Source organism: Solea senegalensis, linkage group LG19 (assembly GCF_019176455.1).
Source record: "Solea senegalensis isolate Sse05_10M linkage group LG19, IFAPA_SoseM_1, whole genome shotgun sequence".
In the NCBI taxonomy this organism is placed as follows: Eukaryota; Metazoa; Chordata; class Actinopteri; order Pleuronectiformes; family Soleidae; genus Solea; species Solea senegalensis.
This window is the reverse complement of record NC_058038.1, coordinates 10,700,238-10,726,503: the sequence shown is the minus strand read 5'-3', so window position 1 is coordinate 10,726,503 and position 26,266 is coordinate 10,700,238. Positions and strand designations below refer to the sequence as shown.

At 41.9% G+C, this 26,266-nt stretch overlaps 1 protein-coding gene and 1 long non-coding RNA gene across 2 annotated transcripts; both read left to right on the top strand.

Moving 5' to 3' along the window:
* Positions 1 to 1,655: 1,655 nt before the first annotated feature.
* Positions 1,656 to 25,940, top strand: ttyh2l (tweety homolog 2, like). Its single transcript, XM_044050948.1, has 14 exons — positions 1,656 to 2,102; positions 5,896 to 6,068; positions 8,867 to 8,978; positions 13,776 to 13,996; positions 15,915 to 16,010; positions 17,327 to 17,399; positions 20,390 to 20,459; positions 20,579 to 20,634; positions 21,950 to 22,042; positions 22,132 to 22,224; positions 22,864 to 23,006; positions 23,132 to 23,317; positions 23,403 to 23,481; positions 24,987 to 25,940. The coding sequence occupies exons 1-14, from the start codon at positions 1,974 to 1,976 to the stop codon at positions 25,065 to 25,067; spliced, it is 1,605 nt and encodes a 534-aa protein (XP_043906883.1). The 5' UTR covers positions 1,656 to 1,973; the 3' UTR covers positions 25,068 to 25,940.
* LOC122785227 lies at positions 11,541 to 12,397 on the top strand. Its single transcript, XR_006362269.1, has 2 exons — positions 11,541 to 12,160; positions 12,251 to 12,397. It is a non-coding gene; the product is annotated as an uncharacterized LOC122785227 (long non-coding RNA).
* Positions 25,941 to 26,266: the final 326 nt, after the last annotated feature.

Here is a 26,266-nt window from a genome sequence, read left to right as displayed (position 1 = left end):
AAGTTATAATGAAAACATGGCTCACAACCTCACCTTCGATAATAATAAGACATATATATGTCATATATATAAGCTTGTTTGGTGTTTTAATTACAGTTGTTTTTTTTTTCTGTAATTTCAAATTGATTTCTCTGTTTTTGATTTATTTTGCATCATAGATGTGTTTTCATGGTAAAGTATAGATCGTTCCGTGTCAAAAGAAACACTGTAACCTTTAAATGATGTCAAATATCACCATGAATATCTTAATTGCGATAACATGATGGATTATTGTGTGATGTTGGTTCCTGGTATCAGTCGTCTACCAGCAACTGTCGTCAGGCAGAACTTAAAGGAACAGGATGAAGAAAATAGCAAAGTGCTGAGCATGGTGGTTATACAATAGCATGAAGAGTGAGGATAAGGAAACTACATTGCAGTGCAGTAATAATATAATTTTCAATAACACTGGACAGTTAGACCGGCCCCCTCTTGACCAGACTAGACTCTCATTGGCCCCCAGCTGATTTGAGTCCTGTAAGCAGGAGCCAGTAGCAGAGACACTGATATGTTTTCCCAAATGCCAAATGCAATGGTGTTTAAAGTCCTTGATGCTTCTGTTGCAAATTCACAAGAAATATTATTAGAATATGAATATTGACCCTTAACGTTGTCTGCACTTTTCTAAAACTGCATCTATTAACTTTTTTTTTTCTCATTATTTCAAATACTATATATGTACAGTAACTGTCAGCTGTCACCTTAACTGCTCGGATTCAGATTGCAGCAGCAACAGTTTAAAGACACTTTGAGAAATCACACTCACATTCGCACTGGCATCAACTTTGTCTACACCAGACGCTTTTACTGCCCTTTAAAGCTGAATGTGAATTTTTAAAGTTGCATTCTGATGCGTCCTGGTTCTAGAAGCTGCGTAATTTAAGGTCCATATGCACAGCATACCACGCCTCGTCTTTGCAGTTTGCTGGAATAAACACACCTATGAACCTCGAGATTCCCACTTACTCCTCTGTTTTTCTTGTTTTAATGGCGATGAACTGTGTCTCAACTCAACTTTTGCACAAAACAGGTTTGTTTATTCAACCGTCTTCCTGCAGTGGGATGTGAGTTCAAACCGCATTGCTTCGCCATTCAACAAATAAAATCCAACATTATCAAAGAGTTGTTGCCATGATTCCGGTGCAGGAGAAACAAACAAACATTGTGTGCAAGTGTTTGCAACATCTCATTACTCTGCTCATTAGTGTTCACCTCAGTGCTCCTCATTGTCCACAAGAGGTCAGACATTAACAGCAGAAGTCATAAATACTACACTGGACCACCACTGCTTCGAGGCCAGACAGGCGTCTTTTATTTTATGTGACTTTTATTGTGTTATCAAAAGTTTCCTCGGAGAAAAATATACATATAATAAGAATTTAGTCGCCAGGAGGTCTTCCTCTCTGTGTTTGATCTTTTTTTCTTTCTTTTTTTTTTTTAAATGTTCATTTTGCAAAGCGAGTGCAGACAATGTCTTTATTTTGTACAAAGCAGACGTTTATCATACACCATCACTGTTGGCTTTTCATAATAAAGGCCTCAAAACCACTTCACGGGAAAGTGGCGTGGTCGTCACGCCTTCTTTGTTGTAGGAGGGAAGGTTCATGTCGTCACTCGGTCCCGTGTCTCGGATACAAACGCTCGGCCCTCACTGAAGCTGTATACTTTTCATTAGTGGCGCAACATTGCAGTTTACGCACAGCTATGGGAGCTGGAGCGGGGAGTAGTGATAGTCGGCCTTGCCCTGAGGGTGCCATGGCAAATAAACAACTTCTACTTTAATATTCGGTAGCAATTCAAGTCGCGACTCTTTTCTTTTCTCATAAAATCTGGGAATATTCGAGCGTCAAAAGATCTCCAAGGGAAGAGCGTGCCGCCGCCCGTGGTCTAGTGTTTTTGTTTTTGTTGTTGTTTTTTTTTTTAAAAAAGCAGTGATGGCCACTGTCAGACTTGAATACGTTGCTCCGTGGTGGACATACTGGCTGCACAATTTCCCACACTTCAGTTTCATCTTCCAGTCGGTCGACAACACTTTCAAACCGGAGGAGGCGAGCTATCAGGAGGTACGTATCACTGCACCTGTGCGTAAAAAGCGCACGCCGTTTGTGGAGAACCTCGCCACAAAACACGTGCGCCGTCCTTGTCGTCCACGGTGTCAGTGCACCGGTGAGACGAAAGTAGTTTCGAGGCAAACTGCCATGTTGAGTGTTGAGTGAAACAAACGTGATTTTAGTGTTTAGTGTGGAGCATCAGTGCAGCTCCCCCCTCAGGAAGCAAGCGATATAAGAGCGCTGTAAGACGCCACACTGCGCTGCACTAATCACATGACGACACATGACCTGTATTAACAAAGATGGCTCATATTACATGTGGTTAACCATTATGTAGAACCACATATGTGCCTGATCACGCATGATATCTCAGATACACTGAAACAACATCCAAATGAGTAGGAATAATGTTTTTTATTATTACACACGTACACTGCAAACAAACCTACACCTACAACCTAAACCTTACATTATGAAGAGTTTCCTCTCTGCAAAAGTGAGGATTTGGTTTTAGTTTTTGCTCCAGATGTTTCTTTTCCCGGAGATTTGATTGAAGACGTCTCAGTGTATAAAACATATTATAATAATGATAATAATAATTCATCTTGAGTACAGATATTCAGCAAGTGGATGCCATGTAAATGTCACAGACTGTCATGTTTAATGATGGGGACTGACTGGGGTTATTATATAATAAAATGTGTGATAAGATAAGATGGGAATGGTTTTACAAGGCCGGGTGATATGATATGACTATCGGGGTTATCACAACAACAGTTTTCCAAATCGAGCCATTTCAATAATAGTTGTGATAAATGTCACATAATTAAAGATAGATTTTTTTTGCCCCTGAGTGAATGTTGAACAAACCAGTTATCTGTGATTTTCATCTATGGGCAGAAAAGTTCACGCTGTGGTAAAAACATCCAAAACCGTTGTGTTTTCTCCCCTTCAAATGTAACGTTTTGAATAATTATAGTGCTATTGATGGGAACATGAATGTCAAATTATAATTTATGCAGGTGAGTGTCACAGCTATCTTTATTTTCTCAAAACTTCCCCTCCGCATACTGGATGAGTTCAGCGTTTCCGGTCTAAGTGTATGCTCAAACACGACCTCCTGCCACACATCACGTCTAAATACACACACGCGTCTGTCTTTTCAAGTATTAAAATCACCATGGGTTTCCTCATGACCTCTTACCCAGAGGTCAGTCTACTGAGGTCTTTCCACAACAGATCTATGACTTTTGGCCGACTAATGACACTGTGGTTGTTTTCCATCTCTGTCGCTCCTATCCTCCCTCTCATGTGTTTGCCCCCGGAAATGGAAGTGCTTGCATATCTAATTACAAAACAATGGAGTGGAAAATTGGAGGAAAGAGTGGATCTAGCAGCAGTACATTCTCATGAGGGGTTTGAACTGAGCTGTAGTGACAGGAAATCTAGGTGTTGAAAGCGTCCTCCACATACAGCGTTTCTGTGTCTTTAAAAAAAAGCTCCAGAGTGATTAACAATCATTGGATTAAGGTTGTGGCCTTGGTGCCAGTTAAATTGGGACAGCTCAAGTGTCATCACTTCAGTACTGACTTACATGGTTTACGTTGTAATAAATCTTACGTCTTGGTGTAAACCGTATACTTTAGTTTCGATGAAATTGTGAGAATATTGGTATTTTTCAAGGTCAGGTTGATCTTAGGTCGTACACACATGCTTTTATTCTGACCATTGATTTAATTCAATGACAAAGTGGCAACTGGTAGTGACATGACATCAAGTCCTGTTTTCTAGCCTTGAGATAAATTATTTGACCAGCGCCATAACCAAAAGACAAAGTCCTATTTATTATTGTGCATGGTTTATGTCAACTACTGATTGTGTGTGAAGGTTTTTGTAGTTGTAAACCTACATAAGAGCAAGCAAGAACATTTTTAGAAAGAACTTTTTTTTGTTTCTTAGTTTTCTTAATGTCATCGTCATCCAAATGGACATTGTTTTCAAGAAATAGCTCCAGATAATCTATGAGACCCAAACTCTTATTTCAGGGCACTAAAATGTGCCTGGAAAATCAAGGTCTTGCTTTTAGATTGGATAGTATTAAACTAACCAAATGTCTTCAGACTGAACCAGGAAAATCAGCTTTATAATAAACTAGAGCTGCAACTAACGATTATTTTCATAGTCGATTAATCTGTCGATTCTTTTCTCGATTAATCGTTTGGTGTTCAGAATATCAGAGAACCTTAAAAAATGTGGATCGGTGTTTGTTTAACCTGGAAATAATGATGTTCTCAAATGTCTTGTTTTGTCCACAAACCAAAATCATTAACTTTGATTGGTTTTTTTGTTATCCAGAGCAAAGAAATGAAGAAAATATTCACATTTAAGAAGCTTAAACAATCGGAAATCTTGTTTTAATCATGAAAAAAGCTTCAAACCGATTGTTCGATGATCAAAATAGTTGTCGATTAATTTAGTAATCGATTAATAATCGTTTCATCGATTAATATGCAATGCCGTATGGATTTGTTTTTGAGATGCTGGGGGAAGACAAAAAAGTGAAGTAATGTTGCTTGCTTGCGTAAAATAAGAACGTTTTCCTAATACACCGGACTTTTCTTGTTGTAATTCAAAGAAATGACTAGAGAAATTTCCCTCTGAGAATAATGTGGAACTAAACCATGACAGTATGCAAAATTCTTTACCGTGGAACTCTGTGTTGTCTCTATTTTTGGAAGCAGCTCTGCAATGTATTTTAAGGTCTGTATGGATTTGTGATTGAAACAATGAACTCTATTGCCGAGTGCTGCCTTTGCACCGGGTCCATACAGACCGTTTCAAAACGGTGTTTATTTACATGTCCTCTGCATCAGTGTTCTATTTCCCTCAGTCCTCCAGGCTTTAAATATTTTCTACTCTCAGAAATCACAAGACCGAATGAAAGCCACGGTATCACATGACACACACACACACACACAGCCTTGGATCGTTTCTGTTTTCCATTCAGCCATGGTCCAAGTTCTCACTTGGCAGAAGAGAAGAAAAAAAATCAAGATTCTCTGAAGATTCTCTCTTCGCCCGAAGACCACCAGCCTCAGTCTGTATTCCCTTTACTGTAGGTGAGGTAGCTACGAACGCTGACCTCACAACCATCTCCGCACACGAGTGTTGTGTGATACTGTTCGGGCTGTGCGACACCTCGATAACACACTTGATAGCTACGGGCCTCTTCTAAGATCTCTTATTTGAACTTCGTCCAGGGAGGATATGTTGTCTGTTGCTGTTTGTTTGTCTGTTACAAGTTCAAAAACTACTTCACCAGTTTCCATGAAATTCTGTGGAAAACTGGTTGAGTAGAAATGATAAAGAGATAAAAAGTCTTCTTTAGCATACAAAAATAGACAGAAACATGTGCTGAATGAGGTGCAGTGCTTGTACCTCCTATAGATCAGTCCTCCCGGCACCGGTTTCTGACCTTCATATTTATTATCGGGAGAGTTTGTGCTGGTGTTATTATCCTAGTCAGGTTCAACATGTCTTTCCACAAACATTTATACAGTCAGTATATAAACCTTTCGAGGAGCAGCGACGTACAATCAAAGAGGGAGTTAAGAATATTATTTCCAAGAAGAATAAGAGTAAGAGACAATGGAACTTTGGTGGGGTCATACATTCCTTTCAAATTGGATAGAATGTCTTTTTGAATTCTTGGGGGAATACTCTATGTCAGTGTAATTTAATTTAAAATGACTTATTGTGTTGACTTCAGTTCATGTCCTTCTGCATCTTCTCTCTCTCTCCTCAGTCTCTGATAATTCTGGCATGTATCGGTGCCGTGGGTCTGGGTCTGAGCCTCCTGGTCCTGGCCGCATACCTGGTCTGTGTCTGCTGCTGCCGCAAGGACATGGACGAGGACACAAAGAGACCCAGCAGCCGCTGTGTCACATGGGCGGCTGTTGTCACAGGCCTCATCATATGGTGAGTCTGAATGGATAAATAATGTCATGGTGCTATCACAAGACATGGCTTTACATGTGATTGTGTTGTTCTTTGAGCCATCTACTTTGGCACGAACAATGAAAAGATTAATGGATGAAATGCACTGAAATACAATGACAAAAATGATCGTGGCAGAAGTGAATGATTCCCCTTGAACAGGCTTGATTGAATTTGTGTTCAGATCCGGTTCAACTTGTGACAAGTGTTGGGCTCTAACGTTGTTAGTTTGCAGCGTCCTTACCGAACCACAGATGCAGCACACAAGCTCTGTTGTAAATGCTAAGTGACTGGGCATGACGCTGCTTAGCAAAGGAGCTGTTGTTTTCTGGTCTCTGCTCAAAGTGCTTCTCTCTCCTCTGTAGAGCTGTTCCATACACACACACACACACACACACACACACACACACGTAGGTCAACAAGTAAACTGCCGCACTGCACGCGACGTCCGGTTTAATGGATCGATCCGTGGAAAAAATGTCTAGGTGTTGTGGATTAAACCAATGAATAATACTCATTTTACATAATCATTTCTTGCATAACGTGATCAGTGCCGTTATTGAGTTATGGACTGTCTCCTTTAACAATGATATGCTTGTTAAATATCTCTGTGACCTCTTTGAAGCTGGACCAGAAATAAGAAGACGCAGAGCTGTGCAAAGCAAAGCGAGGGCAGAGTACAAAAAAAATCCTTTCATGCAACACACTGTATTTGACTGTAATTATCTTTTTTGCCCCCGCAAAGTTCAGATGTACTTTTTAATGTAATTTAAGAAAGATCGGATTGTTTACCAATAAATTAGATAAATTGTCCTGATATAAAGGAAAGATTAAGGTTTACCGCAGAATTTTAACTAACTAAAACAAGTTAAAGCGCCAGTATGTAACTCACAGGAGGGTTTACGGGTAGATATTATGGACTGTACTGCCCGTAGGCATGTTTAAATAAGTGGGTTTTGTCACAGGTTACTGTAGCGTTCCATTACTCTGGTACCCCAAGGGAAGGGTACCAAAAAATGGAATGGTTATTTTGGCACTATTCCTTATGGAAAATGCAAAAACCACTTGGTCCACTGCAGTCTGACCATTAGACACTGGACCTTTTAAGAGATGCTGCAGTTCACTCTCCAGGAGTGTAAAGTTATGTTAAGGATAAAAACAGACCTTAACTCGCTGAGCTGGTATAGGAGCACTACACCGGCCTCGCTCGAGAAAATCAAGGTCTTTTTTCGTCATGAACATTTTATCCCGTGTAGCCATTTGTTCCCAGCTCACAACACAGTGTGAACACTAAAGTACAGTTTCCTAGTTGTCTCCCAGTGTGCCGTAAACACATCTATACACACGGGAACAAAAGCAGTAAAGAACCTGACGGGTGCATATGCATGAGACCTGCTGTTTATTGTGTGGGTTTCTTTTAACACCTCTATCCGCAGCAGCCAAAACAGTAATGCCTCCCTTGAGGCTACGCTGCCCGATGATGGTGTCATTACTGTTTTGCTGCTGTATCATTAGTGGGTGTTTATTGTCACTGACGTGTCACTCGGTTAGCCACAGGGTTAATGAAGAGCTCATTGTACAGGCCATTACAGATCCACTGCAACACAAATGTTTTAAGCGGAGAGTGAAATGATTGTTTGCTTTTTAACAAAGTGACCGGTGAGTTTTAAGGGATTTTTTTTGCTCTCATTTCCTTTTTTTGTTCTCTTACCAGGTTAATGTGAAAATGTCCCTCTGGGGCCTTAATCATAATCAGAGGGAACTATTTTAGCACATCACACTCAGTGGATTGTATTATGTTTACAAGGTTACAGCAACAGGTGGAAAACAACAAGAAGCTCACACCTGTGCACATAAGTGTCACAGTGACGTATCCCACACACCCTGACAGGATGTGTTCAATTCTAAAATAAAATTCGCCTCAACGTCCTCTCTCGGAACTCGATCAACTTCCTCTGTTGCCTTATTTTGGCTCACTGCGGAGGAGGAGGGTGAAGTTAACCAACCAAGTGTACCTGCAAGGTTTGGGGTTGGGGGTGGGGATTTTGCAGCACAGTTATCCCACAACATCCTGCTCTGATCTCTTGCTGTCCAAAGTGTGATTTATGAGCTCTCTCTCTGTGGCGATGCAAAATGCCCCCAAAATCTGGCTGAACGTGCCATTAACCTCCGAGACTGACTTTGCCACACTAAAGTGTGTTGAAATTGTATCATTGCTCATGTCAGTCGATGCCGTAAGCAGTGAGGGCACACTGACTCTGGGGTTAGGACTCTAATCCTCACTATTACAGAGGGTCAGAGACAGTCACAGAAGGCTGTAGCAGAGTGGGGGAATGGGGATTCTGTTTAATCCACTTTGATACCCCTTTTCAGGTGGTGAGCAGAATTCTGATGTGGTTTGGGCCAAGAATGAGGAGAAGCAGGAAACGGACGTTTGACATTTCTGTCTCTGACGTGTTTGAAATGTATTCATGCATTTGTTAATTAATCTTCAGTTGCCAGTGGCGTGTTTTACTTTATGAATGTAAAGTAATAAAGTTTATATAAGACAATACGGAGCTTTTACTGGTGTCGTGCATAATACTGAGTTTCTTCTAAAGGCTTAATGTTTCCCCTTTGGGAAATTATGATTTCTTTGTGTTAATTATCTTCTAATACTCCCCATGCAGTCCACTATCAACAAGTAGCATCATAAAACAAACAACACGCTCACTCTTTATCATATTAGCAGTGTGATCTGAATCTCTCCTTTGCTTTTTTGTCTCTCTCTCTCTCCGCAGTTCTGCTGTAGGAGTGGGTTTCTATGGTAACAGTGAGACCAACGATGGGGTGTACCAGCTGACCTACTCACTCTCCAGTGCCAATCACACGTTGGGGGGCATCAATAATCTGGTGAGAGGAGCATACCCAGCGCGACTCACTGCGTCCTCCAGTGTGTCATAATTCATATAAAGGGATTTATTTTAATGTAATAAGCACTAGGGCTGAACAAGGAATGGTATCGAAATTGCAAGACATTTCAAATCACAAGCAGCCAAAATGTTTTATTTTAAATATGTTTTTTTGAATGAGAATAAGCATAATGACGTAAAAATTGTATTGCAATCACAATTCATAAATGATCGCAATTAGTCTCAATTCAGTCGTTTAGCATTATATACAAAAAGAAACGTACTCTTCACTAGCCACGCGTGTTTTGGGGGTTTAACGAAACACCTCCCATTCCCCTCTGAGAGTTAATATACCTGTACCATGGTATATTTCTATTTTAATGAATAATCTGTCAAATAGTATAAGAAAAGCTCCAAGTCCGACATTCTGGGTTGTCACTGCCTCGAATGTGCTGAACCACATCTCATGTTAAGATCGGCATGACCACGGGCGCTCCGTTACGGCACAGTGCTCTTGCTTTTTAAACAAAGTCGGTGCCGGATGGGAAAATGACAGGCTGAATTACTAAAGACGCTTGCACTCTTCTTCTTATTTTTGAGTCACGAGGTGTAAGATGGAGCTTAACCGTCGTCGCCAAAGTGATTCCCATTACATACGTTGCAATTTAACAGCTGAGTCACTGCAAGCTGCCTGGGCAATAAATGTGTCACAGGTGTAAGATGTATGAACGCTCTTTTTTACTGTGAACGACTGCTAATCTCCTACATCTCACGAAGTGTGTTTTTTTTTTATATAATTGCCGACATATTTTATCGGCCACGGTAGCACAAAGCATACTCTTTTCATAGCTTGCGTCTCACTCCATCAGGAAGCGCTGATTTACAGCTGTTAGACGCCGGAGCTCCGCCTTTATTACTGGGGTGGACATATGTCTCTGGCTCTGGGTCCGCCTTTCGTCACAGTGAAAGAATCAAGGTGGCGGCTGCCTCGGGATTTGTTAATGGGGATTGTTTTCCCGTGCAACTCCTGACCTGCATTCAGGGAAGTTATTTGGGAGGCTTAGTGGGGGAAGAGGGAGTGGGAATAAGTGTGTGTGTGGGGGGGGGGGGTACAAGCACGGGAGTCAGAGAAGCAATAATCACAATGAGGAAGAAGAGGATTAACTCCCATCTGTAGTGCATTAATGGATGTTAAGCCTCGCCCCTCCATCTCTCTGAGCCTTCTCTTCTGTGTGTGTGGGCACTTTATATGTGAGTGTGTGTGTGTGTGTGTGCTTGGCCATATCATATCACACATCCACTAAGAGGCCTCACACACACATGTTACAGTAATGTAAGGACACGTCGTTGTGGCGGAGTGTGAAGTTTATTTTCCTTCCAGTGAAGTGCAATGCAATTCGGCAGCAATAGGGAAGACGGCACATTAGAATAAATGCCCCCGTAAAACAACGTTTGAACAGCGACTGAAGGTTATCTGCTCGGAGACGGAGGCTTTCTTTCACGCCCGCTCTGTTAGATGACATTAGTTTCAGCTTAGTGTCCCAAGTAAGCTGCTAAAGGGGTGTAGTTTGCAGAACTTTCTGTATCCAGTATAGGAGGTAAATTAGATGAATTCACATCCATGGCCCTGACTGTCTCCGTGGTTGCATGCTATTGATTTGATACTGGAGCATGATGGAGTATACTGTGGCTGCATGAGAAGCGTATGTTCCCCCACGGGAACCGAGGCTTTCTCACTCACTGAAAACCATAGCTTGATGTAATGTACTCTACTTGGAGAGTCGATGCGTTGGCCAGCTGCTCATTCCTTTGTGTTGTAGTCTTGAGAATTAAAGCATATTATCTCCTCTGTTCTCTCCTGGTTTACCAAAGGGTTTATTGCCCCCTCACGTTTGCTTCTATTAACCTGGATCTAAGGTAGTCCATTCAGTAGTTCAATATATATTCTTTTCCTTTCTTCCATTTCACTCGCAGAGTTGATATCAGGTTTGTCTGACTCTTGTTTTTCCACGACTCCCGCGGGGTTTGTGATTTACTCTATAAGAGCAGTTTGATGGCTTGTTAAGTAAAATATGCACTCTCGCACTCTCCAAAAGGGGATCCTTGTCTGTCGCCGAGGGAAAGTTGTGATGATTCCCTTTGGAAATGTCGATCGTTCACATGCTTTCTTCTTCATAGCCATACATATCCATTGTGCTATTAAGAGCTCTTCAGGAGACAATGGATGAGGAAACGCAGCAGTGACACCACACGCATTTGAAATTTCAACTGTGATTAGCGCACTTCCTCTTTGAAAGCGAAAGCTGTCTTGTGAGGCCTGAGACAAATTGCCACTCACTGCACCACACACACACACACACAAGCCTGCCCGGATATCATTTTACTCCGCTTGCGATCGTGTACATTGTTTCGGCGTCACAGACGACACTGTGAATTTCACATTTCTAAAAGTCACCGGAGGCCAAGTGGCGCGCTGTGGGCCAATCAGTCAGTCTCATTTAACGCGCGGGCCTCGATAGAAGGAGACGAGCCGTCGCGCGACTCACTCTCAGTAAAAGTGAGTTTTTTTAATCCATTTTCAAACGGAGACAGGACGGTTCCGATTAGGGAAATGCAGATCACCCACAGCAGTGAGCTGATGGATCCCATTTCTCACACTCAGACAGACCGGCTTGCAAGATAAGATTCAGGGTGTTGCGAGAGATGATGAACCTAGAGGTGGGGAGTGAGAGCAGTTTACTGGCAATCATATACTCTCCCCTTGGGAGTGTTGGAGTGGAGGATGGGCCTGGCTCTTTGCCTCATCTCCACATGGATACTCTTTCTTAGAAGCCATCGTAAGCATTTACTCAGTAGAATTCGATCAAGCGTTGGCAGCGTCGCGTCTAGAAGACCAAGATACGTTTTCATCGCTTTTTGTGGCGAGTTTCCGTCGCTTGAAAGTGAACAGTGGTACTCGGGGAGAGCGCGAACGCGCTGCAGAAATGAGGAGCGTAATAGAGAGCCAGAGGATAAAGAAAGAAAGAAAGAAAGAAAGTGGGACTGACTGTAAAAGTGCTGCATATTTCAACACAAAAAACAACATCTGTTCAGAGTTAGTGAAACCTCCTACGCAGTGTAATCTTAAGCGCACTGTTGTGAGTAGGTCATTGTGATGTGGGTGGTTATTTGTCATCTGTTAAGGTGAGGCACTACATGCAAAAACATTGTTTTTCATTCACTCTTCAATTTGGAGAATTTCAGCTAATTGGCATCTACTATGATTTCTTCCAGACGACCAGGGCTACCGAAGTTTTAGTGTGTGTGTGTGCAGATGTGACAATCATACTCGTCTTGACTGACAGCTGATGATGATGATGATGATGATATGTGTGTGTGTTATCATAAGTTGCCAGATTTGGAATCACTTTAATTCTAAAACCATATCATTTCTAAAAACAAAACAAAACATGGTGACATTGATTTTATATGGCAGTTGATGGAGTGAAAAAGAAAATTCCCTCTTTAACCCCCATTATGGCCATGCTTGTTTTTGCCCCTTTTTTCCAGTTTTCTGACAACTTTCACTGACGATATCTGGCAGTTATTCAGCCGTTTGGGAGTTACGGTACTGAGACGCTGACGTCACAAACGTGTGACGCGCTGGTGGATCTTGTCTGTTATTGGACGATCTCAGCTGACATGGGGCGAAAGGCGGGGTCACATCCGGGACAGGTCGCCAGTCCCTAGTGTTTGACAAACGGTCTAGGACTTATGGTAATGAGTAGTACTGCACGCAAGCCACATCCTGTCGGCGGCGACGTCAAGGTCACAGAAGGGTCAAAAACATGGAATATGTTTGATGCATCATATGAAATGGAATACCTTTTTTTTTAAATATCAAAAAGACGTTATTGAAAAAAAAAACCAAATCATTGTCTGCCGCTTTATCCTTCCAATCCAATCCAATCCACTTTATTTATATAGCACAAGTTTAAACAAACACAAAGCTGTACAAAGAATAAAACGGGGATAAAATAAATAAATAAATTCATTGAAATAATATTGCCTGTGTACGCATAAAACAAATACAATCACATAAAAACACATAAAATCAACACTACGTTCTTCTCTGGTAAAACAATACAAAAGCCCAACGTGTGTTTGATCTGAACTTTGAGTAAAATAGTCGTTTTGTTTACTGTGACAGTGTGAATTGTGCCTTTTGAATGCCACTTTTTTGAATTATCTGTAGCCCCATAAGTAGGTCAAACAGTTGTAGCTGTGATTCTCTTTTTAGTCTTGCTGCGGTAGAGAGAAAATATTTCCCCCCCCGTCAGCGTTGGGCTTAAATTGTCCCCATTTCTAGCTCCACTGATAATATGAAAAAGGCAGGTATTTACTGCATCGCATATTTTGGTTCAAGCGGAAAAGTAAAATGTACGTACTCCACCATGCCACCTCCAACTTAACGTCTCCCTATCAATGGCCCCTCCAACAGGTCTCCTTGGCGCTGTGATCAGTATTCTCCTCTAACGTTGTTTATCTGAATAAAACACACGGTAAAAGAGGAAAAGTTAATCGGCTCCTGAGGGAATGCTCCTCTGCTTCTTTGACCTCTCTATACATTTCCAATCTTCCCTTTATGAATATCTGTTTTTATGAATTTATTTCGGGTTCCCTTTTCCCCCTGACCTTGTTTTCATCCTGACTCTTCTTCACATGTCACCTCCTTTATGTTATCCATATCATTTCCTAGTTTCTAATTCTCTTACACGATGACTATTATTATTATTATTATTATTACCTTGTTTTGTAGGTGTCAGGATCTGTGGGTAATGTGGAGACTGGACTCAAACTGCACCTGGAACGTCTGGATGAAATCTTTTCTACAAAGCCCGAGTACCTCAAAGCTCTGACCTTCATGCAGCTGATGGTAAACAACGTCATCCGTGAGCTGACGGCTCTGCCGGACATGAGCAAAGCCGACGTCGACTTGTCGGCTATTGCTGACCACACAGCCTTCGTTGAGTATTACAGGTGGGCGGAGCTTTAACAACTCCCGGGGGTGTTTGACATTATTGTGTTTTCGACTTCTTGTGGCTGAAGTAAACATTGTGTTCAGGATGAGACCGTATGGGATCCAGACCAGACACAGAGCAGATGGGGTTTAATCGATATCCCCTCTGGAACACAGACCGGAAAAGCCATTGCTCCTAATGGCTAAATAAAGGAAAGCTGAAATGAGGCTTTAACTTGCTGGTTAAACACTTGCAGAATATAGCATCATTTGATATTTAGAGAATAATTATTGTTGTGTTGTTTGCTGCCCATGTATGTTAAATACCATTTTTTTTATAATGTCGTTTTTAACTAACATGATTATTTGAGGGATTATATATAAAGTAGTAGTAACTCCTTCCACAGCACCAGCATCTGACTTGGCTTCCTTCATGCTTCCGAGTTCCTTATTGCACACAAGAGCATAGCAGAGTCAGGAGGACTATAGCCAACTATATTGGTTAATTAACCTTTACTATGGTATACTGACACTAACTAATATCGGGAATACTTCACCGATTTGAATTTAGCTTTGTATTACTAGAATAGGGGTAGTATTTTTGAAAAATTGTGCTTCCCAACCTCCAAGTGACACTTCAATCGGTGAAGTATTCCTTTAAATGCTGTAAACGTTCCATGTCAGATTCCCTAAACATTTTATCCCCAGAACTATGCTTGAATCAAATTGAGCTTACAGTCAAAATGTACACGATAGAGTGACCGTTACACAGAAAACGATCATACCCAGACTCCGTATTGTCCGAAAATGAATAAAATATCTGGCAACGGTCGACCAAAAGCTGCGGCTCCGTATCAGGAGTGCAATTCCGGAGCCGCTGCAGCTCGTTTTCTTCTTGAGCACATAGAACACGAGATTTCACAGTGCTATCGTGCCGTAGATGTTCAAATGTGCAACCTGTTGATTGTTTATGCTGCACGACCAAATTTGAGAAAATTGGAAAGAGCGAGCCTCAACGGAATGAAGATCAAAAGAGTGCACGTAGGGTTCTGCAGTATTAACTCACTCACGTATTGTTATCATAAATTTAATACATAAATATTCCCCACATGGCACCACCGGGGGAGGAGAGCTCTTTCTATCACAAACCCAGAGCTTATTTTGAACCACATTTGCCACTTTGTGCATTCTGATACCCGTCTCCTGGGTCTCGATTGGATTTCATGCAGCCATCGGGTTATGAAAGACCTATGGCAGAGTTTTATTGATGAACAACAAATGTTACAGCCAGCTCAGTGTTACTGGAACATGTGACACTGCTCTGTTTTCCAGTATTATACCCACTCTTTCGTATTCATTTTCTGAATCCATCCCTGTCCCAAGTGAAGTTGAGTGCAGCAGGTAGCAGATGCCCTCTCCTGTGAGTGAAGGGATGGCAAGGCTGTATTTTAAGTGTGAATGATATTTACCTTGGTTGCACACATTTGCGACAACATTGCCCATACGCCACAGCGAGTTGGCGTCAACACACAGTATGTTTTTGGGTCTGCTTGTCCGTGTAACATCCTGAAGGTCAGTGTTTTTTGCCCAGAATTGGTCATCAGCATCCGCATGTTTTTGGGTCGCGCACGTGTCGAGTCCACGCCGAGTGTGGTCCTTTTTTTCCCCCCGTGAAGGACATTTTCAGAGCCTGAAAAATTAATGTCTATGGATTTGTGGTGTTGAATTATTAAGACCAACAGGCTGGAAATGACCTGAAACAGATGGGCTCTAACTAGGAGACATGAATGCTGATGCACCACACGCAGATCTCACACATTCACTTGTGAACATATGTCTGGCCAGCACTTCCCGGGGCTTGTACGTGTTGTGTGCGTTGAGTGAGACAATCAATCAGGATTGTAATGCTTCTGCTGTTTGATTCTCCTGTCTTATAAGATGGCTGACGTATCTGCTGCTGCTGATCCTGGACCTGGTTATCTGCTTGGCCTTGTGCTTGGGGATGGCCAAGCAATCCCGATGGCTGCTTATCACGTATGTAGTTTTCTGCCTTTCATCTGCTTTCTGAAGCCATTTTTCCCCTCTCTCAGACAGGGTAGCAGTCACTCGCACCGGATACAATAAGTCACTCCATTAAATCTGCCCATGATATAATTACATCTTCAAATATCAAAGATGATGGAACTCAATAATTGATTTACTTGGGAGATCAAACAGATGGACTTTGTCCACGTTTCTTCTCTCATGAGAGGAACAGTTTTGCTACAGAACACTCTTTTGCTTTTCTACGAGGGATTTTTCATTTTTGTAAATTGCAACCAGTCGTGCTGTAGAAAACAACAATGCTGTCTGACGAGCCCAATTCTCGGTCCAGACCTCCTACAGTGTCTGTCGGGTTTTGTGCAGCCAGTGTGTCAGTGTTTGCAGATAATGCTTAGGATCTTTCTTCAGATGGCTCTCACTAATGCCTATTGATCGCCTGAGCAGGATGAATCTGCTCCCCTAACTAATTGTTAAGTGCTCTCAGGCTGCTTTATTGGTGCTTTCAAGAAGGTCCGAGGAGTCAGCTGAGTGGCAAAGCCCGAGCAGCATTTTTACGTCCATCAGGGGCCCATTCTTTCTCTTTTTACCCAGTTTATCTCCCCCTCGCTTACAGCACTTTCTCTCGCTCCGGCCAGTTGCCACGAAGGCATTGTAGTTAATAGTGAAGAGCTCTTTCTTCTTTTTTTTCATTAACTACCCCTCCAATGTGCTGACCTTGTTAAACTCATCACTCTGTTCAGACAGAGGAGGTGCAGAAAAACAAGAGGTCAACCTGCCAAAGCATGTGGCCGTTTTTGATTGGACGCCAAGTCTTCACAGGGATTGACAGCTGACGCGTCCATGACTGACAGTTGTGCAGCCAATTAAGGTGCCGAGCGTCAAATTCAGCACGGCGGCAATGACGAGGCGACGGAGATGGAAAGTCATCGCGGCACCGTCTGTGAGCGGCGAACGCAGACCTTTCTCGCTAAGAAAGAATCTTCCGCTTCAAACGTTCACATTATCTTGGTTGAATCGAAGTCATAAACAAATGAAGTTAATTTATCTGCGTATCAGCCCCATAATTGATTCCATTTCAGCCATGTGGTCTATTCTATGGCTGCTGTCCTCTGGTAGAAGGACAACAAATCCCAGGCAAAAACTGAAAAAGATCAAATCGAATTAACTCGGGCCGGGGAGTTGAAGATCACTAGTACAAAGACAAACCTTTTTATCTTTTTCTCCCCATCTGTCCTTGTCTTTGTCTGTATCTCCTTGTCACCCCCCCTCCCCCCACCCTGTCTGTGCCATTTGCTGTCATGCTTCAGGGTCATGGCTTTTGTAACGCTGTCTCTGATCCTGAGCTGGGCCTCACTGGGAGCGGGCACTGCTACAGCTGTGGTGAGAAAACAACGACTTTTTTCTTTACAGTCTTTTACAGTCACGCTTTTATCTCAGTATTTTATTTTTATATATAATTTTTTTTTCATTTATGATCTGATTACAGTATACCATGATGCAAGATTAGCGGGTTGGTTAACTAACTGCTAACTGTATCCCGGAATTTCCTGTATTTTGCAAAGCTGCGTTCCCTTCAAACTTGGGTAGATCACCATGGTAACGTCAGAGAGGATCAGACCCAGGCCTAATAACCCACCTCATCACTGACCTGACAGAAGAGTAATGATTTCTCAAGTGCAACAAAGTGAACATATAGATATATATATATATATAAATGTTGCTTTAACATGCTTTCCATGGCTCTAATCTGGTGTGAAAACACAGCCTCTAACAAACTGAGGAACAGCGTAATGACCGTAATAGCTGCATTTCTGCACACTCCTTCATTGTCTGCAGCATTCGTGACAGCGTTGATGTTGCAGCTCGGAATAAATAAGACTCTGCAAGTCGTGCTTGGAGCTAAAATTCTATGCCCTCTGTTGCTTTGTATCGAGAATAATAATCCGCACACTGTTAAAAATGGGATTATAAATGCAACATTTATGTCTCTCACTGTCCCAACTGATTTTAATTTATTATATATTTGTATTGTCACTGGATTAAAACAATATTCTCTCTCTCTTATAACCTTATTCTAATTCCGGTTGGTTGGTCATAGTGTTTCTGCAGTTTCTCACAACAATAATCTCGATCTGTGGCGGCTCTAACGATGTCACCTCTGGTAAACGACTCATGGACACGTTTTGTAGTTGGGTAGATAAACTCGAGAGTGAACAGCTCCGTGTCTGACACAACGTGGCGTGGAAACAGATACCCAGAGAGAACCAGACTGCGATTACCTCACTTTGTAATTCAGGCCCCAGACGCCACAGTCCTCTTGTATTCTTGTACTTTTCACCCCGTGCAGTTACTCATCAGGTTATTAATGTCAATATGTTCTTGGGCATCGCTCCTTCTTAAAAAAGTGTTTATTTTACAGCAGGCGCTTTCCTGTGGTCAGTCATGTAGTAAAGCTGGTTTTAAGCCCCCAGCTTTTTAGCTTATCAACCTTTGGCCTTGGCACTGTAAATCCAAGGCCGTGTCTCACATTAATTACTTTTTTGTTATTCATAGCTTTATTTTCCTTTCATCTTTCTTTTCTCCGTCTGTCCATACACGACATGTATAACACATTTGGGCTTAGTGTATTTAGCTCTTATTAGGGTCAATGTCTGGGGGGTATGCATAATAATCGCGAGCTTCCAGGCTTTTCCTCATCCTGTCTCCTCTCCTCGATCGTCTCGCCTCCTGCAGAGCGATCGGGCATCTGGGGGATTATCTTGCAGGATTTGGCATCTGGACGGCCATTTCAAGTGGCAGAGTAAAAACAGAATTAGTTGTTTACAACCTGTAATGAATCACTTGGGTGTGAAATGGAGACCTGTGTTGTGGCTCTCGACGCCCTGCGTTGTTGACCCGGATTATCGATATTTCCGACGTTGTCTGTGGCTTATCTCAGCTCGTAGTTGTAGAACGTGACCCGTCATGTGACCTCCCTGACCGCCTTATCCTGAACGGTGTCTCTGGGAAACCGTTTACCATCTCATGTGAGCCGAGGTCAATTCTGTACCTGCTCTGATACCGACAGATAGCCCGGTCCTCGCCACAGTGGCGGATTATCAAAGAGCAGAAGTGGGGCATTTGAATGTGGGGCAAGCGAAACAAGTGAAGTTGTCGCATACATCTCAAAAAACATCTGCGTGGTGCAACTTAAAAGGAATGCATATGACGATGGCGTCCTAGAAAAAAAAACACTCATACATTTATACATGTTTGATGAAACGCAGCATAAATAAAACGTCCCTGCTCAGATAATGAGACGGAGATGAAGGGTGACATCCAGCAGCAGCAGCAGCAGCACTGACATGTCGCTGCACAGTGTTTGTCAAAAACAAACATGATTACAGTCAGAGGGCTGTTGAGAGTTTGAAAGCAAATTGGAAGAAGCATACATTTTTTTTTGTCTTAATAGAAAGACAACATGTAGGTTGGATGAGCCTGTTCTGCGTCTTGGGCTTGTTCTGTCGTGATCTTCTCATGTTTACTTTGTTGCACTGCGGTGCATCATTTGTTTCTTTATTGATCATTGCTTTGTCAGAAGTGGGATAGATGGATTACCGTGGCGTCTTTTTCCAGCCGAGCTTCAATGCGGCGAGATTGTCACGGGATGCATTTTGATTGGGGCTGACATGAAAAGCAGTGGAAACAAGTGTTAGAAACAAGTGGCATTAGCCTCTGGTAAGTGATTTTGCAACAGCAACGCAACCGACTTCTTGTTTCCTTGATTTAAAGTGAATGCCAGGCTGCTGCTGCTGCTGCTGCTGCTCAGTCGTAGTTTTTCAGGGCGAACTGAAAGAGCATTCAAAATATTTTGTAGATTTAATTCACAGTCAGCAAAGCTTGATGTGCACATAAGGTAAAAGGGTAGCTACATAGCACACGTTCATTACACCACCGCCCAATGTAAGGTTTATGCCACAGCTTTATATAGAAGCTCTTGAACCAAAATTCTATTTTCAGTGCTAAAATATAATGATTATTGTTATCCATTAACTGTTTTACAAAGAAACCCAGACAAAATAGTAATGCACATTATAATTTCATGATCAAGACGTCAAATTATAGTTATTTACTTGCATCCGTGGTTGATTGTTATGCTTGTAATTCATCTCTGACTTCTCAGAGATGAAGCCCAGTGATCCGGCTCAAATTTGGGTATATAAGGGTGAATTCAGTTTGTCACCTGCCAAATAAATAGCAATAAACACTGTATATGCATGTAAACATGCATGCGGTTGAGAGAGAATGAGCATTTGTGTGAATACTCGGGACATGTACTGTTATATACATTGCCTGATTACAGTGTGTTGTTGTTGTTGTTTTCCCTCCAGGGCACCAGTGACTTCTGCGTGTCTCCAGACAAGTTTATCGTCAACCAAACCACAGATATCCTCAGTGCAGGTAATCGAGAAGCGTGTCGAGAAGCAAACACCAGCTACATGTTACTGAATGTTCTGCAGGCATAATGCTAATCATCATCTTACTGTCTTTCTCCTTCCCCTGTTTCTCTCACTGTCTAGATGTTGCACACTATTATTTGTTTTGCAGTCCGAATCTACCAAACCCTTTCCAACAGGTATTGACTAAATATCAAAAGTGGTTATTTACTGAGACTCAAACTCTGTGTTGCTTTCTTAAAATTACCTTTCTTTTATAAAAAAACAAACAAAAAAAAAACAGGCAGCTACATCATTATTGGGGCTTTTTGTTATAAAAATTTCATATTTCTTGTTACTTTATTTTAAATGCTAAACTTTTTTTTTTGGTAAAAGAATATTCAATTTTACTTTGACTGCGTGCACAATCTGTGCCACAGGGTGCCTTGACTCGAAACGCTCTTAAATCTTTTAAGTCACCGTAGTCTGTCGCGCGTGATGAGGTCAACTAGTGTACAACATTTCCAGTGATATTGATTTAAAGTTTAAACGGATCATCCTTTCTCAAGAGGATAATTAGGGGTGCTTGAAATCCAACTGCATTAAGAATTGGCCTTGAATATGACTATACAATACAGCCATCGCACAAAAACTGTGCAGCGGAATAAAATTAGGAGTGACGTGAAAAAAAATGATTTTCAAGGATAGCAGACATTGATCCTGAGTGTAGCACAGAACGCCCTGTCTTTTATTTTGTCTTTTTTTTATTAGTGTCATTACACAGAGGTTGTGGAGCAGTAATGGCTTTAAAACTAAACATCTGCAAAGAGGCACGCAGGCTAACATTTAAGTCTTTGGTACATGGATGCCTCAGATGCTAATCTGGGGGATTGAGTGGTAAACAAATTCATCAACATGATATGGGAAGCAGCTTTTGCACTCACCGACATTGAACCCGATGTGTAGTCACAGTCATATGGTGAGTTATGGTGAATTCAAACCAGTGTGACTCCTTAGTTTCTCATGTATTATATTAAATGTGTACTGTTTTTACATGTGCAGCATATATTGCTTAATCTTAAATAAGGCTTAATCCATGGCCAATAATTATTAAAATCCACATGTTTGGTTAGTTATTGTCGCAGTATCCATTCAGGGATTAAAATAATGCTTGTTAAGTAGGTATGAATAATCTTCCCTCTTATGGCCTAGTTGATATAAATATTGCTCTTTTGTTTTTGTGCCGGAGATTTAGTGGCAGGAGTGGGAGGAGGGACGGTGACTAGTGGGCGAGACGGTTGGTGGCAAAGGATAATCTGGTCCTATCTGTCTGGAGATGTGTCCTCTGTGTTAAGCGCATTATGTAGCCTTACTTAACACCAAATGACTTGTTGACATGCCGCTCCCAAACAATACTCTTCTTAATATGATCCCCTCCCCATTGTTTGTGGTGATTGACTGTGTATGTGATGCTGGGTGGGTGATTTTGTTACCTTGTTTCCTGTTTCCTTCTAGTCTTTGACAATCTGTCAACGTTCTCTGACCACCATGCAAATCCAGATCCAGGGCTTGCTGCAGTTCTCTGTGCCCATCTTCCCCACTGCTGAGGTAAGTGGCGGGCTGACAGTCCGTCACACAAGACTGTGAAGTGGAGGGGTGTTTCAATCTCTCCTCGTTCTATACCTTGTTATATACAGAGAGACCTTTTGGGGATCCAGCGACTGTTGAACTCCACAGAGTTCAGTGTTCATCAGCTGACAGCCTTGCTCGACTGCCGCGGGCTGCACAAGGTGAGGTCAGAGTCCAAGCAGGACGCTTTTCAACAAGGCTGCTTTGTGGCATATCGCTCAAAGGCACATAGAGCAGCCAACTTCTGTGGTTTTAAATCTTACAGCAATGTGCATAATCTGACATGCTCGTATATATATACATATATTTATTTAACTTTTATCAAACTTTTATCTGTCATCTCAAAGTTTCTTGCTGCGGCTGCGATTTTGACGTCAAATAAATGAACGGCACCTCAAATTCGTTCAAATGTTTCTCCTCAAAAATGACGGCGTGTGCACACGTCGAGCTTGTCGTGTTTGCGTTACTCAACTGCGACGAGCAAAGGAAACAAACAACGAATACACCGGAAGCGTCCATGAGAGACTTCAGACTCTCCGCATGAGGGGAAGACAATGGTTGTCCCTTTTTTTTTTGTAAATCTACGACGTTCCATTAATCATGAACTGAATTCAGGCCTAATATGGGGACACCTTTTTGATTACACATGTGCTGTCTGAGCTTCCAACAAATTTCTACTTTCAAAATAGGTTTAGTCTTCGTTTAAGTAAGAAAAGGGTGAGAAAAAACATTATAGTACACTACTATTATAGCACAAAGTTGAACCATACTGTATGAATGTGTGTATTGTGTCTCTGTAGGACTATGTGGATGCCCTAATGGGTGTGTGCTATGATGGGGTGGAAGGGCTCCTCTACCTCTCTTTGTTTTCTCTGCTGGCCGCCTGCGCGCTCTCCGTCATGCTGTGTGCAACTTTCCGAGTGTGGACACGAATGGGCAGCAGGTCAGCACAGAGCGACCCCATTATCCCATTACACACCGCCTGCACTGCACTCCTGCAAAGTGTTAACGCACGCCCTCTCCGTTTTCCCCTCTGCAACGTGTGCCCGCCGCGCCGCGCTCTCACAGGGACAAAGAGTACGATGACATAGATGAGGAGGACCCGTTCAACCCTCAAGCGCGGAGGATATCTTACAACCCGAGGAGGTCCAACGTCCACAGCTTCTGCAGCTACACCAGCAGCCTGGGCAGCCAGTCCAACCTTAATCCACCGCCACAGTCTGCTTCCAATGCAGTGCCGGCCCCTGAATACATGTAAGATACACAAATGATGACAGCGTGTTTCGTATCTGTGTGTTTAATCACTTACCATCATTATTTCCCTCTCTCTCTATCACAGGAATCAATCCATGCTGTTTGGAGGGAGTCCTCGATATGACAGTGTGCCACTTATAGGGAGAGGATCCCCACCTCCGTCGGTGCGTTGGCCCTATGGAGCTCTAGTGTCTCTAGTGGGAGTGCATTACAGACCCTAAAACTGCTGCGACACTAACTGAAAGCATACACCACAAACATACGCATGTGTTTTTCACTGGACAAATCCTCACACTGACAGCATCTTGTTAGGAGTGTTGTTGCTTCGCAAGTGGTGAAAGACTGCTCTCTGCTGGCCACTTTGTGAAGTGCATTCCATTTTTACCCATACCCATAAGCCATCTGAATAATGCTCGTTTTGTTTGCGCTGTTTTGCTATTTCTCACACACGATTTACGACTAATGTGCGCATTGAACCGCAGTCTTAGGGGGTTGACTGAGTTTTGCTTCTTGTCCTCACATCAGGTCTTTCCTTTGGTTGAGCTCATAATCTAAAAAAAAAGAAAGCATGTGATGTGTATCCAGAGCTGAAGATAAATAATAGATAACACTGGTAAATTCACCTTTTCAAATTCAAGTTTCTTTTCAGGCGAAGTTTCTCTTCCATTAACTTTCCTGTTTGCATGGCTGACTCGGCGCTTGAACTGTGTTGACAGCTCACCACAGACTTGAAACACCTTTTCAGCAGAAGGGAGAGAGAGACAGAGACAGAGACAGAGACAGAAAGAGCTGTGAGACACATTTCCAGCAGACGGATCCATTTTTTTTCTAACCGATGTTATGAATTTACAGTACTGCGTTCTTCAACGCATCAAATACAGTTAAATACAGCATATTTGTTTTGCTTTTTTCTGCCATACATCTCATCTATGGGTTTTATGTTAGTAGTTTCTCAATAATGTATCTTATAGGAAAAATAATAATAACCTCACTGACTCAGACCTTTCAAAAACTGTAAGTTACCTCTTCTCCGACCTTTTCCTGATTCCTTCAGGTTTCTCATTTCCATTCCACTCCTTGAAACCCTTATTATTTATTTATCCTATAACCCCAACTGTTCCCACAGAATGTCAACTGATTGACCTTTCATTTCTTTAGCACTGTTCTGTGTGAGTGTAACTTAACATATATTTATGTCTGCTCTAAATCCACATCCTCCACATTTAAGAGCAGCTCATAATCACAGCAAACACTCCTCGTGTTCCACTTAATAGTCAGGGATGGGAATCGGTTTCTGGATAACTGGATATCGGACACATAAAAATGTAAAATTCGATACAATCCAAAGATCATATATCGCATGCTTCACTTTGCACACATAAAAATCAGCAAAAAAACATTTTAGCTGAGTCATGATTGGGCTGTTTAATTCTTCTTTTTAGGAGAACAATATCTGTTACTGTTGAAATGACTCGGCACAAATGTGTTAACAGCTTCGTAGTCCATTCTAAAACTACTGTATTGGACTCCTATCGGTATCAGTAGATACTCCAGTTTTTGATATTGGCATCGGACACAAAAAAGTAGTATCGGGACATCCCCTATTAATACTATGACACTATGAAATACAGATGTGCTAAGCCGTGTTTGTCTATGCTTCCCCTCACAGTATTCGCCCAGTATGAGGACCACCTATCTATCTATGACTGATGCTCAGATCAGACACTTTGGGACTGACTTCCAGGTGTAGCCTGCCGCCCACTGAATCCTTCTCCAGAAGAAGCGCTGTACGAGACCGTGTTCTGACCCTGGAGGCTGTCTCCGTGGCATATCTTTACAGGAGCAACAAACTGCTGTCTCACTCTGAGGCATGAAAGCAGGACATATAAGGCGATTTACCAGTGCACACCAGTGCTCAGTGCTCTGAAAGCCTTGCATGGAGTTTTGGACAGAGGCTCTGTAGAGGTTCATCTCAAGACTGTTACTGTTGTTATGACGTGTGGAAATACTGTTGCTCAAATTTAAGCATTTCTTTCAGCCAAAGTAAGAGCCTTTTAAACTGAATAAATAATAATAATAAAAAAGAACGTTTGGCTTTCCCTCTTATATCTTTTGGCCTGCATGGATATGATCACAGTGGTCAGTATTTTAATATGAGGAGAGATTGCTGTGAAATGCTCAGATCTGAAAGTTCCCTTTTGTTTGGCAGCAATAGATCTTTTTCTCAGGCCTTTGTGTAAGATATCAGGAAAAGTCTACAGCGAATCTTGTCACTGCGCTGTGGACAAAAGAAGCTTCTCTGTTGATATTCTTGATTTTGGTTTGCCACATTTTAGGATCTCTTGGTTGTTGTGACTATGGATTGCAATTTATGACTGTACTGCAGCTGCATGTGGGAGGGGGGGGGGAACACAGCAGAATGAGATTTAATTCCTATTCGGGACTTTATGATTGTGCTCTGGGAAAAAGGCCACCAAACAAAAACAAAAAGACAATTGACGTTGTCAGTATAACATTCTGTGTTAAATCCAGTGCCACTAGCCACTGCTGTGTGCTGTTTTCTGCGTTGGATGACATGTCAAACAAAAATGTTTCATCATAAAAAAAAAATGCTTTATGGAGACTTGTTTGTTTTTGTGTCATTTGTCTCTATTATAACAATTTAACAATTGACCTCTGGCTGTATATTTTTTGACTCCCTCTCTCAGGTTGTGTACAATAGTTGAATCACTTCAGCATGGTGATAAGTAAAACCAGTGCCAAAATCAATGGATTTTAATTGTTTTCTTAATTGTTGTAGTTCACTGTCATAGCTCTAATAGCATATTTCTGATGCCAGTGGGCAGCTATTTCAGTTGGAAAAGCACTGTTGTTCAAAAACAGTTTGATGATAGATCTATCATCAAACTGTGTATAATTACAACCGTTCTGTCTACTATATAATCCCCC

Excerpts from the sequence above, each read along its gene's own strand:
- ttyh2l (XM_044050948.1), top strand. The coding sequence starts at position 1,974 with ATGGCCACTGTCAGACTTGAATACGTTGCTCCGTGGTGGACATACTGG. Across the intron at positions 13,997-15,914 it reads GCCTTCGTTGAGTATTACAG|ATGGCTGACGTATCTGCTGC; the intron begins GTGGGCGGAGCT and ends CTGTCTTATAAG. Across the intron at positions 16,011-17,326 it reads TCCCGATGGCTGCTTATCAC|GGTCATGGCTTTTGTAACGC; the intron begins GTATGTAGTTTT and ends GTCATGCTTCAG.